We start from the raw sequence: 16,504 nt of genomic DNA on the forward strand, positions 1-16,504 counted from the left end.
GTCTCTTTCTCGTGTTAAAAAACAGAACAAAAAGCAAACAAGAAAAGTTCAAGGCTAGCTCTTGGGCTGAGTATCTGTCGGCTGTTTGGTTTTAAGTGGACACTGTCTCTTTAAATTTCGAGCAGATCTTTGCACATGTGTAGTAGAACACTCTGAGGGTGGGGCTGGAGTATCCAATAGCTCAGGCACCCCTATAGTTACCAGAATGGAGGTACACAGACAGCAAGGGACCAACGAAAAGATACCAAAAAGAAAAAAAAAGAATGTCCACACCTCTATCTCTGCGGCTCTGTCAGGCATCTGTGGCTGCTCTGATCCTTTCCCTGCTTGGCGCCCCACAAAATGGCTGCTCCTGGAGCAGCTGAGCGTCCCGAACCAGGAAGCAATGGATTTCTTGCTTCTGCCACAAACTCCCCAGCTGTAATTCTTCCAACCTTCTAAATATTCCTTTATATATGCTTCAGAGTTCTGGGATCATTCCCTGAGCCTTCTTTTCTTGGTCCTGTATTCTGTGTTGTTCTCAGCGGAGCTTGTCACTGTATTTCCACCCGATCCGCCATCTTTTTCCAGAAGTCTGCCCATGTTACTTTGTTTAGTGCGGTTGAGTTCGTTCTGACCCATAGCAACACTGTATAGAGTTTCCAAAGAACAGTGGGTGAACTTGAACCACTGACCTTGCGGTTGAAACTGACTTTGTTGTCTAGTGCATTAACCCATAGGACCACACCAGGACCCATCAATATCGCAAGTTGAGACTTGAATTTTTTCTTCAGTTCCTTCAGCTTGAGAAATGCTGAGCTTGTTCTTCCTTTTGGTTTTCTAAATATAGAAACCGGTGTAGTGAGTTTCCTTTTGTGTCTGTGACCTTTTGTCTTATTTCTTTGGAAAAACAGCTTGGGTGATTTCTCCCTTGAATTTAGGAATTTGTCCTAGTTCTTTGGAAAGCAACTCGGAGGTGGGGGTTCCAGGTTTTTTTCTACCTCTGGGTGTTTGCTACTTTTATCCAGCTTGATTTACAGTGTAATAGGTTTCTCTTTATATGTGACCTTTCTGATGTTGGGTTTATAATTCTGCCAAAATGATTACTTAGGTCACAGTCTGCCCTGTGATCTGTCTGTTTTGTGCACCTTAAACCAGGATTGATCTATTTGCTGTGCAAATAATAGTACATAAAAACTAGCTGATAGAATTGAGTTACTTAGGTGGATTGGTCAGTTTATGGCCCTGCTGGGAGGCTATGCCTTGAAATTGACAAGAAATTTTTTGCTTATGTATCCTAATCACACAGGGGTTCAAGGAAGATCTTACTACTGTCAATGAGAGTCTGGAGGAAAGTGTGTCCTTTGGACTTGGGGGTCCCTGTGCTGAGAACTTTATAGACTGAGAAGAAAAAGTGTGTGTAAAACTGAAGACAGAGAAATAGTGGGCTGCTTGGCCCAAGAGACTGAGAGATGGCTGTGGTGGGCTTGCCAGCCCATGGAGACAAGAGAACTCAGCCTCTGGACACTTGCTGATGGAGCTAAAAAGCAATAGCATTTGTCTGAGCAGGGCAAAGGCCTAGAGGGGCCCAGCAGCAGAATAGACCAGGAAGGGACCCTGTCTGGTAGAAGAGCTGGTGGTGAGAAGGGGTGTGGCAGCCGAATGAACTAATGGTAACAGCAGATAGCAACCAAGTCAGCTGCTACACTGGCCATGAGCTGGGCCAGTTAGCAGTAGTAAGACTGAAGGCATAGAAGGTGTGTGCGTGGCTGAGAGAAGGGTCATTCGTTAGCATAGAGGAGATGGGTCATTTGCTAGCATGACCAAGAAGTTGTCCTGATTGAAGAAGTTGATCTTATCTCCTGAGTTGTATCTGCTAGAGCTGAACAAGCTGCTACACTAGCAGCTATCAGTGGCTTGTTTATTACTTCACTAATAAGCCATGTGAAGGAGCTCTGGTAGCAAAGTGGTTATGAATTGGGCTGCTAACCTCAGGGTCAGCAGTTGGAAACTACCAGCTGTTCGGCGGGAGAAAGCTGAGGCTTTCTGCTCCTGTAGAGATTTACAGCCTTGGAAACCCTGTACATGGTCGCTATGAGTCGGAACCGAATCCACGGCACATAACAACCATAGAGTTGCTGGAGTCCTGGTGTGGCGCTGTGGGTTAATGCGCCAGCCTGCAAAGCCATTTGAACTGCAATTTCGGTGGTTCAAGCTCACCAGCTGCTCCTTGGAAACTCTATACAGGGTCGCTATGTGTCTAAACCGACTGAACGGCACTTCACAACAATGTATTATGTGACTCCTGGTGTGCTGCTATAATATCAGCACTGGACTGCGGACCACAAAGTCGGTGGTTCAAACCCACCCAGATGCTCCTTGGAAACCCTATGCATGTTTGCCATGAGTTGGAACTGACTCGAAGGCACTTAACAGCAATAACAGTAAACCACGGAAGTGTGAATATGGCTTGTGAGTTCTCTGTGACCCTTGCAAAGAATTTTCCAATCCAGCCGAGAAGTAGAGAGTATGGTGGGAAGGATGGCTAATGTTGGGATTGGTGAAGAAGTTGGAAAGTGGAGGTAGTCTTACCTCCACCACGTAGGAGTCAGCTTTGTCCTCATCCTGATTATTAGTCCTTGTGAAGTTTGAGTTCTGACACTAGATTTCTGAAACATACAGAATAGGGTAGAATTGTGTATATTTAGTGGCTGATTTTTTTTTTTTTTTTTTGGAAGTAGGTCACCAGATCTGTTTTTCAAGGTGTCTCTGGGTATACTTAGATTGCTAAACTTTTCAGTCAGCAGCTGAATACATTCACCATTTGCAAAACCAAGGGACTCTGAGGATAATAATAGTATCTACTTTATTGGTTGCTATTAGGAGTAAATGTCTGGTATATAGTTAAGTGCCTCCTATAAAAGTGGTTGCTGTTACTATTGCTGTACATAGGATTGCTATTAGATGGATAGATAAGCCATATGAGGAGTTTACCTCAGTTTCTAGCAGATGGTAAATAATCAATTATTAATAAGTCAAACCTGAGTCTCTTGCCAGTCTACGTAAAGCTCCTGATTGTCTCTAAAATCAAAACCCACACTTTAAAAAATGAAACATGAGTGTTTTTTGATGTATCGCTGGCATATTCCTTAATCCCAGTAGCTAGTTCTCAACTAAATTATTTTGTTCCCAGACACATCTACCAATTCCTGGAGCTACTTTGGGTTGTCACAACTGGTGGGTAGAGGCCAAGAATGCTGCTGAAGATCTTATAAGGCACAGGACCTCTTCTGATAATTACTTTGTGTCAGTTCTTTTAGAAGACATAGGCATGCAGTGGAAAGTAGAGCCTAAGGTCAGGGTGTGTTGTATTTAAAAGTAGCCTCCTTTCTTTGCCTTCTCTTTGCTAATTTTAATTTTTGGCATAGGAGAGTAAAATTGGAATAATAGTAACTCTGCAGTGGTTCTTAACTTTAGAGAGTTTAAGGAGCATGTGGGATGGTGGTGGTAAAAGCATATCCCAGCCTTCCATGGGAATTTCAGAGGATGTGGCCCAGGAATCTGCATTTGAAATAATATTCCTGGTAACTTTGACATGGAGATTCCAAGATTTTGATATGGGGATTCCCAAGATGATGGAGTCATGGTGTGGCGCTGTGGGTTAATGTGCCAGACAGCAAAGCCATTTGAACTGCAAGGCCAGCAGTTCAAGCTCACCAGCAGCTCCTCGGAAACCCTATACAGGGTCGCTATGGGTCAGAACCAACTCGACGGCACTTAACAAGGTGAACTCATATTATAGAATGATGAAGTTTTTGAAGAGATCTTAAAAGTGAACAACCCCAAAGCTTAGTAGAATCATCTTAGAGTAACCTAGAAAACTTTTTCATCTCTGCTGACTAATTTTGAGTGGTTTTGGATTGTCACTACTTAAGAAGTAATGGGGAAAGGTGCTGACTAATACACTGACTGTATGCATATTACACCACCAGGAGTCCTGGTGTGCCATGACAACTGGGCTGCTGACTGCAATACCACCTTCTAGAAATCTTTGCCCTACTCCTTAACCTCATCCACCTCTGAAAATCAGATTCTTTGTTAGACATCATTAATCCAGATTTATATTCGACTTCATTTGTTGTTTTTTATGGAGAGAGAATAACTGCCAATTTTGAGTGTCTGTTATATACAAGATAGTGCAGTGAAATTAACCTTAGTCTACAGGACTGACTGCTGTGGTTTTCTGGGTCTTGCCAGTTTTCTGTCATTGACAAGCTGCAGTCTAACCACTTTTTTGGAAAATATTTTCAGTTTTCTTTCTTTGATAGATTTCTGCCATACATTCAAGCTTTAACAGGTTTTACTGTTGCTTTTAAGTGCCATCGAGTTGGTTCCAACTTGTGGTAACACTGTATAGTGTTTCCAGAGAATTTCAAATGCTAGGAAACAAATTTCTGTGAGATGGACTCATAGCAACCCTATATAGGGTTTCTGAGAGCAGCTGGTGGGTTTGAACCACTGACCTTGTGGTTAGCAGTCCAGTGTTTGTTCTATAAAGGTTTGTTATGAGTTGGACCCGATTCGACAGCACTTAACAACAACAATCCTAGTGTAGTTGCCCCTTTACTCATCTTTTCATTGTCTGGTGTGTTTTTTTGAACTTTTCATTGTACATTGAGTGACAGTTTACAGAGCAGATCATCAGTTTCACATTCAGCAAATCATATACCCTGTTTCATTGCTATGATTGCAGCCCTCTCCAGTAAACAGTATTTACCTCTATTGCTCCCAGTGTCTTCCGCTACCTTCATTTTCTCCCTCTTATTGCCTTCCCTGTCGTGTCTTGTGATTTTTGATAGTCCATTGTTGTTTGCTTCTTTTTTATTTTAGCTCATATTGATTATGAACTTTTTGTGTGTGCTTTAGGTGAAAGTTTATACAGAAAACCAGTTTTTCGCTCAAGAATTAATACACACATTGTCCATGGCATTGGTTGCTGTCCCTGCAATGTGTCGGCACACTCTCCGTTTCTACCTTGAGTCACTGTTTCCATTTCCTTCCCTTCCCGTCTCATCTTTGCTTTTGGGCAAATGTTGTCCTTTTGGTTTTATATAGTCGAATGTTTCATGGAGCACATTCCTCATTGCTGTTATTGTTTATTTTTAGTCCAGTCTCTTATTTGGCTGAAAGGTGGCTCCTGGGAGTGGCTTCAGTTCCAAATTTGTAGAGTATTTTAGCATGGTAGTCTTGGGGATCCCTTAATCTGATCTTTTTTTTATGAATTTACATGTTGTATCCATTCTAACCACATCTTCTATTGTGTTCCTGGTGAAAGCGGTCAGTAGTGGTAGCCCATTTCTCCATTTCTCATCATACATCCTTTTATTGTATTTGAAAGATATTTATTTCCCTTTTCATGGATTTTGGTAAAATATTTATTATTTTTTGAAACACCTTTTAATTGTAATACTGCTCTATTAATTGGACAGAAAATTGGAAAAATAAAGGAAAGCATAAATGAGCAAATAAGCTCACTTAGCGATTACCATTATTAGTACATGCTAGTGCTATGTGCCATGGAGTCGGTTCCGACTCATAGTGACCCTGTACAGGGTTTCCGAGGCTGTAAATCTTTACGGGAGCAGAACGCCTCCTCTTTCTCCCATGGAACAGCTGGTAGTTTCGAACTGCTGACCTTGTGGTTCGCAGCCTGATTTGTAACCACTATGCTACCAGAGCTCCTTAGTATTACATTCTGGCAATGACAGAACAATATATGAAAATTATTTCCAGATTTTGATGAAAGACAACATAGGACTATGCTTTCTAAGAAAAGAGAAACAAACATGGCTAAACCTTACAATCATCCTGGATTTCTGCCTGGAATATTCACTGGATTAACTCAGGGAGATGGAAACCACACAGAGCATGATGATCTCCCTGAACTGAATAATCAACGGCCTGAGTAGGGAGACTGAGGTACCTGGAAAATGTTGGGCACAGAGTACTAGAGCAGAGGAAGCTACATAGATAAAGAGCTCTAGAAATCCAGAGAGGGCTGTTCAGGAGTGTTAACGTAGGGTGAGAATCCATGAGGCTGTGCAAAGAACAACTATTAGGGCATTTCAAGTTGAGCCACTACTGTATTTGGATTGGTTTGAAAGATTTTCAGGGTCTTGCTGATTTGAGTAAAAAGACTTTGTTGAGTATCTGAAACATTCTGTGTAGAACTTTATAAATTGTTTTAACGTTAAGTGAAGTCCTGGTGTGGCACTGTGAGTTAATGTGCCAGACTGCAAAGCCGTTTGAACTGTAAGGTTGGCGGTTCAAGCTCACCAGCTGCTCCTTGGGAACCCTATACAGGGTCGCTATGGGTCGGAACCGACTCGACGGCACTTAACAACAATGTAGGGTTTCAGTGGAGCACCTGGTGGATTTGAACTGCCGACCTTGCAGTGTGTAGTGCAGTGCTTATCCTACAGCGTCACACCAAGACTCCTCACCACAGCTAGACAAGTCCTAGAATAAAGGCTTCTGTGCTGTTGCTGTTAAGTATCTTCAAGTTAGTTCCAACTCACAGCAACCCTGTGTAAAGTTTCCAAGGTGAGTTTGAACTGCCAATCTTGTGCTGATCCTACAGTGCCACATCAGGATTCTTATGACTTTTATATTGTTGTTGTTAAGTGCCATCCAGTTGGTTCCAATTCATAGCAACTCTATATAGGGTTTCCAAGGAGTGACTGGTGAGCTTGAACCACCAACCTTGCGGTTCAAACTGACTTGACAATCCAGTGCATTAACCTGCAGTACCACACCAGGACTAAAAATAGTTTCAAAATAAGTTTTGAAAGGATGAAGCTGATCTGCAAGTAAATTGTTTACCAGAACAAAACTCAACACTGTTTGAAAGAAAAGAACAAAATATAGACATTCAATAGTGTAATGTTCACAATACTTAGCAACCTATAGAATATTACTAAGGAGCTGTGGTAGCGTAGTGGTTAAGAATCGGGCTGCTAATCCAGGGTCCAAAATTACCAGCTGTTCCACAGGAGAAAAATGAGATTTTCTGCTCCCGGAAACCCTGTACAGGGTCACTATAAGTCGGAACCGACTCTACATCACTTAACCACTAACCACCATAGAATATTACTGCCTATAAAAAATAGCAGGAAAATGTGCCCTATTGTCAGGAGAGAAATCCGTTAATAGAAACTGAACCACATATGATTATCAGTGTTCAAATTAACAGACAGGACTTTAAAAATCCTACCTGTTTAATGAGTTGAAGGGAAACAAATGTAACGATAGAATTGAAATCAAAAACCAAATTAAACTGAAAAGAATAATATCCACAATAAATATTTTAATTGTCACAGAAGTTTAGACACTACAGAAGAAAATATCATTGAACTAGAAGATTGTTGTTGTGTTTTGTTAGGTGCCATCCCGTCGGTACTGACCCATAGCGACCTTATGCACAGAAGAATGAATCACTGCCCAATCCTGGGCCAACATCACTACTGTTACCACGCTTGAGTCCACTGATGCTGCCACTTGGCCAGTCATCTTGTTGGGGGCCTTCCTCTTTTTCTCTGACCCTCCACCTTACCAAACATGATATTCTTCTCCAGCGACTGCTCCCTCCTGACAATATGTCCAAAGTATGAGACGTGAAGTTTGGTCATCCTGGCCTCCAAGGAGAACTGTGGCTGCACTTCTTCCTAAACAGATCTGTTGGTTCTTTTGGCAGCCCATGGCACCTTCAGTACTCTCCTCCAACACCATAACTCAAAAGCATCAGTTCTTCTATGGTCTTCCTTATCCACTGTCCAGCTTCCGCATGCATATGAGGTTATTGAAAATACCATGGCTTGGGTCAGGCACACCTTAGTCCTCAAGCTGACATCTTTGCTCTTCAGCACTTTAAAATGGTCTTGTGCAGCACATTTGCCTAATGCAATACGTCCTTTGATTTCTTGACTGCTGCTTCCGTGAGTGTTGATAGTTGATCCAAGAATGAAGTCCTTGACAACTTCAATCTTTTCTCCGTTGATAAGAAGGTTGTTCATTGGTCCAGTAGTGAGGATTTTTGTTTTGTTGAGATTGAGATGTAATCCATACCAAAGGCTGTGCTCTTTGATTTTCATCAGTAAATGTTTTAAGTCCTCTTCACTTTCAACAAGCAAGGTTGTATCATTTGCATATTGCAGGTTGTTAATGAGTCTTCCTCCAATCCTGATGCCATGTTTTTCTTCATAGAACCCAGCTTCTCGTATTATTTGCTCAGCATACAGGTTGAATAAGTATGGTGAAAGAATACAACCTTGTCGCACACCTTTCCTAATTTTAAACCATTCAGTGTTCCCATGTTCTGTTCGAACACCTGCTTCATGGTCCAGGTACAGATGCCTCATGAGCACAATTAAGTGTTCCGGAATATTCATGCTTCGTAATGTTGTCCATAGCTTGTCATGATCCACACAATTGACTATTGCATAGTCAATAAAGTACAAGTAAACATCTTTCTGATACTCTCTGCTGTCAGCCAAGAACCATCAGACATCAGCAATGATATGCCTCGTTCCATGGCCTCTTCTAAATCTGGCTCGAACCTCTGGAAGTTCTCTGTCAATGTATGCTTGCAGCCGTTTCTTTATTACTACCTTTAGTAAAACTTTACTCACATAGTTATATCAAAGAGATTGTCCGATGATTTCCGCATTCCGTTGGGTCACCTCTCTTTGAAATGGGTACAAATATGGATCTCTTCCAATCAATCGGCCAGATAGTCGTCTTCCAAATTTCTTGGCAGAGATGAGTGAGTGCCTCCTATGCCACCTCACTTTCTTGGAAGATTTCAATTTTTATTCCATCAACTCCTGGTGCCTTGTTCTTTGCCATTTCCTTCAGTGTACCTTGGACTTCCTCCTTCAGGATCATTGGCTCTTGATCATATGCTACCTCTTGATATGGTTGTACATTAACCATTTCCTTTTGGTACAATGACTGTATTCTTTCTATCTTCTCTTGATGCTTTCTGTATCATTCAATAATTTGCCCAGTGAATCTTTCAATAACAAAAGTTGAGGCTTGAATTTTTTCTAAAGTTCCCCCAGCTTGAAAAATGCTGAGCGTATTCTTCCTTTTTGGTTTATATCTCCAGATCTTTACACATTTTGTTGTAATATTTAGCTTTATCTTCTCTAGCTGATCTTTGAAATTTTCTGTTCAGTTCTTGGATCTCCTCATTTCTTCTATTTGCTTTAGCATCTCTATGCTGGAGAGCAAGTTTCAGTGTCTCTTCTGGCATATATTTTGACCTTTTCTTTCTTTCTTTTCTTCTCAATGACTTTTTGCTTTCTTCAATTATGATGTTCTTGACGTCATCCCACAACTCTTCTGGTCTTCGGTCTTTAGTGTTCAGTGTATCAAATCTGTCCTTCAGATAGGGCAATAGAAATTAAAATTATCCAGACTGCAACAAAGACAAAAACACTGAAGTAAAAATGCTTGGATTGTATCAGGTGAGTGGGCTATCACATGTATAATTTGAGTTACAGAAAGAGAGGAGAAGAAAAGGCAGTAAAATATGGGCAAAAGGCATAAACAAATATATCACAAAAGAAGATAACATCTTTGGTTATGAAATAAAGGCAGACGAATTTAGAATGGCTCAGAAGACTGGCATCAGTGTATATTGGTGAAGATAAGCAGCAACTGGAGTTCTCAAACTTTCCTGTTGTTATTAAGTGCCATCTAATTGTTTCCAACTCTGAGCAACCCTGTATAGAGTTTCCAAGGAGAGCTGGTGAGCTTGAACCACTGATGTTTCACTTCAAACTGACCTTGCTGTGTAGTGTATTAACCCACAGCACCACACTAGGACTCCCAAACATTGCTTGTTGGGATGTAAAATGGTACAATTACTTTGGAAAATAGTTTCTTTTAAACTTAAAAGTTATTTTTTTAAAATTTCTAAAATTAAAAAATCTTTCAAAATTCCTTCTAAAGCCAAACATAATACTTGCCATGCTGATGCTGTTGCTGTTAGGTGCCTTAAACTTGGTCTTGACTCATAGTGACTCTGTATAGAATTTCCAAGAAACGGCTGGTGGGTTTGAACCACTAACCTTGTGGTTAGTAGTCCAGTGCTTATCTTACAGCAACACATCAGGTTTCCATTTAATTAACCGTTATTGTTGTATGTCATTGGGCCTATTCCATCTCATTTGTGTTTGTTAAGTGCTATTGAGTCAGTTCTGACACATAGTGACCCTATGTAGGATTTCCAAGGAGTGGCTGGTGAGTTTGAACCACTGACCTTGTTGTTTAAACTGACCCATTCCCCTGCATATAGGGTTTCTGAGAGCAGCTGGTGGGCTTGAACTGCTGACCTTGCCGTGACTGGCAAGTATGTAAGTATAGTACTTATCCGGCATTTACCATATAATCCAGCAATCTTACTCTTAAGTAATAAAGAAGACTAAGAATAATAAAAACATGCCCACAAATCTCTAGTACACAAACGCTCATAGCAGTTTATCAAAGCTGGAAACAGTGGAGGTATCCATCAACAGGTAAATGGATAACCAAATTTATATAGTGAAATACTGTTGTTGTCGTGTAGTGCCGTCGAGTTGGTTCCGACTCACAGTGACCCTGTATAGGGCTTCGAGGAGCAGCTGGTGAGCTTGAACCTCCAACCTTGCAGTTCAGACGGCTTTGCAGTCTGGCACATTAGCCCACAGCGCCACACTAGGATTCCTACTCAGTGATAAAATGGAACAAATTATTGATGTATGTAATTATATAGATGAGCAAACAAGATCAGAAAAGAGTACATGCAACTCGCTTACATTTTTATAAAGTTCTAGAATAGGAAAATCTAATCTATAGTCAGAGAGATCTTATCAGTGATTGCCTAGGGTGAGGAGATTGACTGCAAAGGAAAATAAGGGATTTTGGAGTTGATGGAAATATTTGATACTTGGATTTGGTTGGTGTCTACAAATTGCATACATTTGTCATAACAAGCTATGAATAACATTACGAAGAATGGGAATTCAGGACACTTAATTGTGCTCGTGAGGAACAGTGTATAGACCAATAAGTAGTTGTTTGAACAGAACAAGGGGATTTTGAATGGTTTAAAATCAGGAAAGGTGTGCACCAGGGTTGTATCCAACAACACAACACATTGAATAATAATTCAAGAAGCTGGATTTTATGAAAAAGAACATGGCATCAGGATTGAAGGCAGACTCATTAACAACCTGCTATATGTAATTAAAAGGAGCTCTGGTAGCAGAGTAGTTATGAATCAGGCTGCGAACTGCAAGGTCAGCAGTTCGAAACTACCACCTGTTGCGCGGGAGAAAGATGAGCTTTCTGCTCCCGTAAAGATTTACAGCCTCAGAAACCCTGTATAGGGTCACTCGTTATGAGTCGGAAACGACTCCACAGCACTTAACAACAACATACGTAATTAAAACAACCTTATTTGCTAGAAGTGAAGAGAGGACTTAAAATACTTACTGATGAAAATCAAAGTATTTCATCAGTAAGTATGAGTTGCACCTCAATGTAAAGAAGTAACTCACAACAGGACCAATAAATAACATCTTGATAAACAGAGAAAAGACTAAAGTTGACAAAATTTTAATTTTGCTTGAATCTACAATCAATGCCACCAATGACAATATTGCATTAGGCAAATATGCTGTTTAAGACCACTTTGAAAGTGTTAAAGAGCAAAGAGATCATTTGGAGGACTAAGGTGCACTTGACCTAAGCCATGGTATTTTCACTTGCCTCATACCAAGTGAAAGTTAGTGAATAAGGAAGATCTTAGAAGACTGGATGCATTTGAATTATGGTGCTGGTGAAGAATATGAAAGTACCGTGGACTGCCAGAAGAACAAACAAATCCATCTTAGAAGTACAGCTACTTAGCAGTGAGAATGGTAAGACTTTGTCTCTTGTCCTTTAGACATGTGGTCAGGAGGGACCAGTCCCTGGAGAACTCATGCTTGATAAAGTGGAGAGTCACCAAAAGTGAGGAAGACCCTTGTGGTGTGCAGGGAACACAAGACAGAGTAATGGGCTTCCCAGCCCAAGGAGCAAGTACAGTTGAGTGACTTTGGGCTGGAGGCTTGCTCGAGTCAGAGGGAGGTCTCTTGGGAAAGTTAAAATTGTTACATTGTCCCTCATAAAAGATATGCAAATCTATATGCACACTGGCAATGTGAGACCTTTTATACACTTTCCATTTTCCCTTTTTTGCTATATTCTGAGCAAGGACTTCGGGTGTGGCGCTGTAGGATCAGCACTGGACTGCAGACTACAAGGTCAGCAGTTCAAACTCACCAGCTGCTCCTCAGAAACTCTATACAGGATTGCTGTGAGTTGGAATTGACTTGATGGCACTTAACAGCAACATATTCTGAGCATAGCCACTAGAATTTTGTGGTCCATTTTATCTTGTATACTTAACTAAGTGTGACTGCTTTGGATCTTGTTTTGTAGAGGCTGAACTGATAAGCATATCAAATCTTGTTAGGCATAGTCTTAATCATTTCCAGCAGTTAATTTCTTTTCACTTTCCTCTTTTCACAAGAAACCCTGGTAGCGTAGTGTTACGCATTAGACTGCTAACTGCAAGGTCAGTGGTTTGAATCCACCAGCTGTTCCTTGGGAGAAAGATGAGGCTTTCCTATCCCATAAAGATTTACAGTCTAAGGACCTAACTCAGCAGCACATGACTACCATACTCACCATCGTCTCTTCAAGACACCTGGCAGTTTTCTATACTAAGTTCATTTAATTACTATGTTTTCTTTCGAGAGTAAGTGGATGGGGAAAATGGGTTCTATATTCTCTGCAGTGTTGAGATCTTGAAACAGCTTATTTTTATGGAAACTAATGTTTTACATGGAATCCAAATCTCAACCTTCCAACTCCAGTGGACTAAAATAGATTTGTAACAGCCTTTACTGCAAATAAAATACAAGTCTATTGCAAACAGACAAAATAACACCAAAAAATCCCTGTGTGTTTTACAGGGTAAACTCTTAAGTCTGGAACTCATATATTTTATCTCTAAGCAAGGACTCTGGTATTCAACAGCAGGTTAGACCAATGTGGTTTATAAAATTTGTCTTTGCTTTCTTTCAGGTTTGGACACCTCAAGATCGTCAATGCATTCTGAGTACCTTAGCACAGTTACTCCTGGATAAGGACTGTACTGTGCTGGTTGGTCGTCAGCTACGCCCTGTCCTTTTGGATTTGCTGGAAAGGAATGCTGAAGCCATTAAAGCTGGAGGCCAAGTCAACCATGATCTACATGAACGGCTCTGTGTGTCCATGAGCAAACTCATTGGTAACCATCCTGATGTCCTTCCGTGAGTAGTCGTTTTTATTCTTCATATTTCTGTTTGAGGTGGTAAAGCCTGCTATCGCCTGGGAAGTGAGGAGGAGAGGGAACTGAGAAGGAGGAGAGACAGCTGTGTGCTGTTGAGTTGGTTCTGACTCATAGTGACCCTGGGTTTCTGAGGGTATAAATCGTTACTGCAGGGATGGGGAATGTCAGGCCTGCGTGCTGTATTGGTTGGTTGGTTATGTGCCATGGAGTTGGTTCTGACTCATAGCGACCCTATACAGGGTTTGCGAGGCTGTAAATCTTTACAGGAGCAGAAAACCTCATCTTTCTCCGTGGAACAGCTGGTAGTTTCGAACTGCTTTGCAGTTCGCAGCCTGATTCGTAATCACTATGCTACCAGAGCTCCTTTGCGTGCTGTATAATGCGTTTGAAATAATTTGGTCTGACCCTGTCAAGGCAACCGCTGTTCCAGCCATCATCACATTGTCGTTAAGTGCCATCTACTTCATCTGGTTAATAGTGCTCCGGTATAGGGTTTCCGAGGAGCAACTGATGGTTTGACCTGCAGACCCCAGGATGTGAGTTAATTAAATGTTTGACCAAATATAACAGGCTAATTTTTAATTCGATAATTATGTATGACCCTTGAATGATATTATAAATTTTGACAGAAAAAATGCTCCCCACTGCTGCTTTATGGAAGCAGAAAGCCTCATCTTTTTCCTGTGGAGTGGCTTGTGTGGATTTGAATTGCTGACCTTGTGGTTAGCAACCCAACATGTAACCCACTATGCTAATGGTATTGTGTTAAAATAATCACAACATAATCTGTTATCCAGCTTAGTTCAAGCTTTATTGGTTTGCTGGCCATCAAGAAAGGTCTGGCAGAATTGCCAAGATAGACCCAATTCTCAAAGATTGTACCACCTGGCAGAATTAAATACATTTTAGCTGAGGCATTTATAGCCCTCGCTTTTCCGTGGAGGCCAAGATGGCCAAACTTCGTCTCTCATACTTCGGACATATTGTCAGGAGGGACCATTCACCGGAGAAGGATATCATGTTTGGTAAGAAGGAGGGTCAGAAAAAAAGAGGAAGACCCCCCAATAAGATGGATTGGCCAAGTGGCAGCATCAGTGGACTCAAGCGTGGTAACAGTAGTGAGGTTGGCCCAGGATCGGGCAGTGTTTTGTTCTGTTGTGCATAAGGTCTCTATGGGTCGGTACCGACTCGATGGCATCTAACAACAACAACTTTTGATGGATCAGCTCTCTCCCTTGTAGAGCAGCTGAAAGGGTGAGTTAGAAGGATTCTAGTATTCCTTCTACTAGGAGCTTTGGTGTCAGTGTTTTAGCACTAAGCTACTAACCAAAAGGTCAGTGGTTTGAACCAGTGAGCTACTCTGCGGGAGAAAGATGTGACATTCTGCTTCCTTAAAGATTTCAGGTTTGGAAACTATGGGGCAGTTCTACTCTGTCCTTTAAGGTCACTATGTGTTAGAATTGACTTGGTGGTTCAGTAGTAAAATTCTTACCTTCTAAGCTTTGATAGCGTAGTGGTTATGAATTGGGCTGCGAGCCGCAAGGTCATCAGTTCAAAACTACCAGCTGTTCCGCCGAAGAAAGATGAGGCTTTCTGCTCCCATAAAGATTTACAGCCTCGGAAACCCTGTACAGTGTCGCTGTGAGTCGGAACCAACTCCACGGCACATAACAACAAGAAGCAGGAGACTTAGGTTTAGCCTTCACAGCTACCACCTGTCTATCAATAGTAGAGGCTGTGTAGTGCTCTGATGTTGAACAGGTTTCAACTGTGCTTCCAAAGGAACACCGACTAGGAAGAAAGGCCTGGTATCCTCCTTCTGAAAAGCAGATCAAACCCTATGGATGACAAGTGATCTTGGGCCTGGTACAGGACTGGACACTGCTGCTTGCTTGTGCATGGGGGCCAACTCCACAGCAGTTTCCCTTTCAGCTTTGTATGCCACCAGTGTGTGCTGTTGAGTCAGTTCAGATTCATAGGGGCACATTAGATGGCCTCTCAGGAATGTTTTTTAAAACCTTTTTATAGAGAATTGAGTGAAGCTTTACAGAGCACATCTTCAGCTTTACATTTAAAAAATCATGCTTCATCTATTTACAATGATTGCAATCCCCTCCATATACCATCAGTGAATACTGTTAACTCTCTCATGAGCTATTAAGATCTCAATCACTAATCACAATAGGATATAGACGATGTCTTTGTGGACAATTATGCTAATTGAGCACAGTGTCCGCAGACCCCAGGTCTGAGTCCTGAGTCCCTAGCAATTCACTGCTTCAAGGTAATATCTGAGACGTTTTCATCATTTGTCCCCTGTATGTTTCATCACATTCCTAGGTGTGTTTTCAGCAAAGGTAAATACCTATACACCTATACACATAGTCTCTATCAGATATATATATATATATATATACACTCCACTCTAATTCCCATCTGTTCAGCTTGTGTATCTGTCCATTTATCTACTGGTACAACCCTATTATTGGACTCTTGGTGTGGCTCTGTAGGATCAAAACTGGATCGTAAACCAGAAGGTCAGCTGTTAATACCCTCTAGCTGCTCTCGGAAACCCTATCCAAGGTTGCTATGAGTTGGAATTGACTCCCTGGCAGTTAGCAGCAAACAAAAGAACTCTATTCTTGCAGGGTAGTTTATATAACAATATCTACCTCTATCCCCTTTAATCTTTGCATTCTTACCTATGTTTTCATCTGTATTCTCATCAGTCTTTTGTCAACCTCCCTATTGTTGTATAATGCTTTTCCTGTCACTTGAGTGAACACATCTATCCTGTAGCCAATGAATTACTCTCCATTCCCTCCCACCCCTGGTAATCATCAAGGAATGTTTCTTTTAGCATGAAAACCTTTTCTTGAGTTTTTGTAATAGTGGTCTCATACAGTATTTGCCCTTTTGTGATTGTCTAGTTTCACTCAGCCTATTCTCCAGGTTCATCCGTGTCATGAGGTATATCACAAATTCATTGTTATTCTTCATTGTTGTGTAGTATTCCATTGTGTATATGTACCAACGTTTTCCAGTCTTCCATTAACGGGCATTTTTGCTGCTGTGAATCGTGCTGCAGTAAGCATGGATGTG

The 16,504-nt window shown here is 41.3% G+C and overlaps 1 protein-coding gene across 1 annotated transcript in view; it reads left to right on the forward strand.

The window, feature by feature from the left end:
- MDN1 (MDN1, midasin homolog (yeast)) overlaps positions 1–16,504 on the forward strand; it is a 204,842-nt gene that overhangs the window by 21,973 nt on the left and 166,365 nt on the right. Inside the window, exon 2 of the mRNA XM_006870613.1 lies at positions 13,156–13,382. Within this exon, the coding sequence (XP_006870675.1) occupies positions 13,156–13,382 (227 nt within the window). The remainder of the gene's footprint in view (positions 1–13,155; positions 13,383–16,504) is intronic.

This window comes from Chrysochloris asiatica, unplaced genomic scaffold (genome assembly GCF_000296735.1).
Source record: "Chrysochloris asiatica unplaced genomic scaffold, ChrAsi1.0 scaffold00146, whole genome shotgun sequence".
Lineage (NCBI taxonomy): Eukaryota > Metazoa > Chordata > Mammalia > Afrosoricida > Chrysochloridae > Chrysochloris > Chrysochloris asiatica.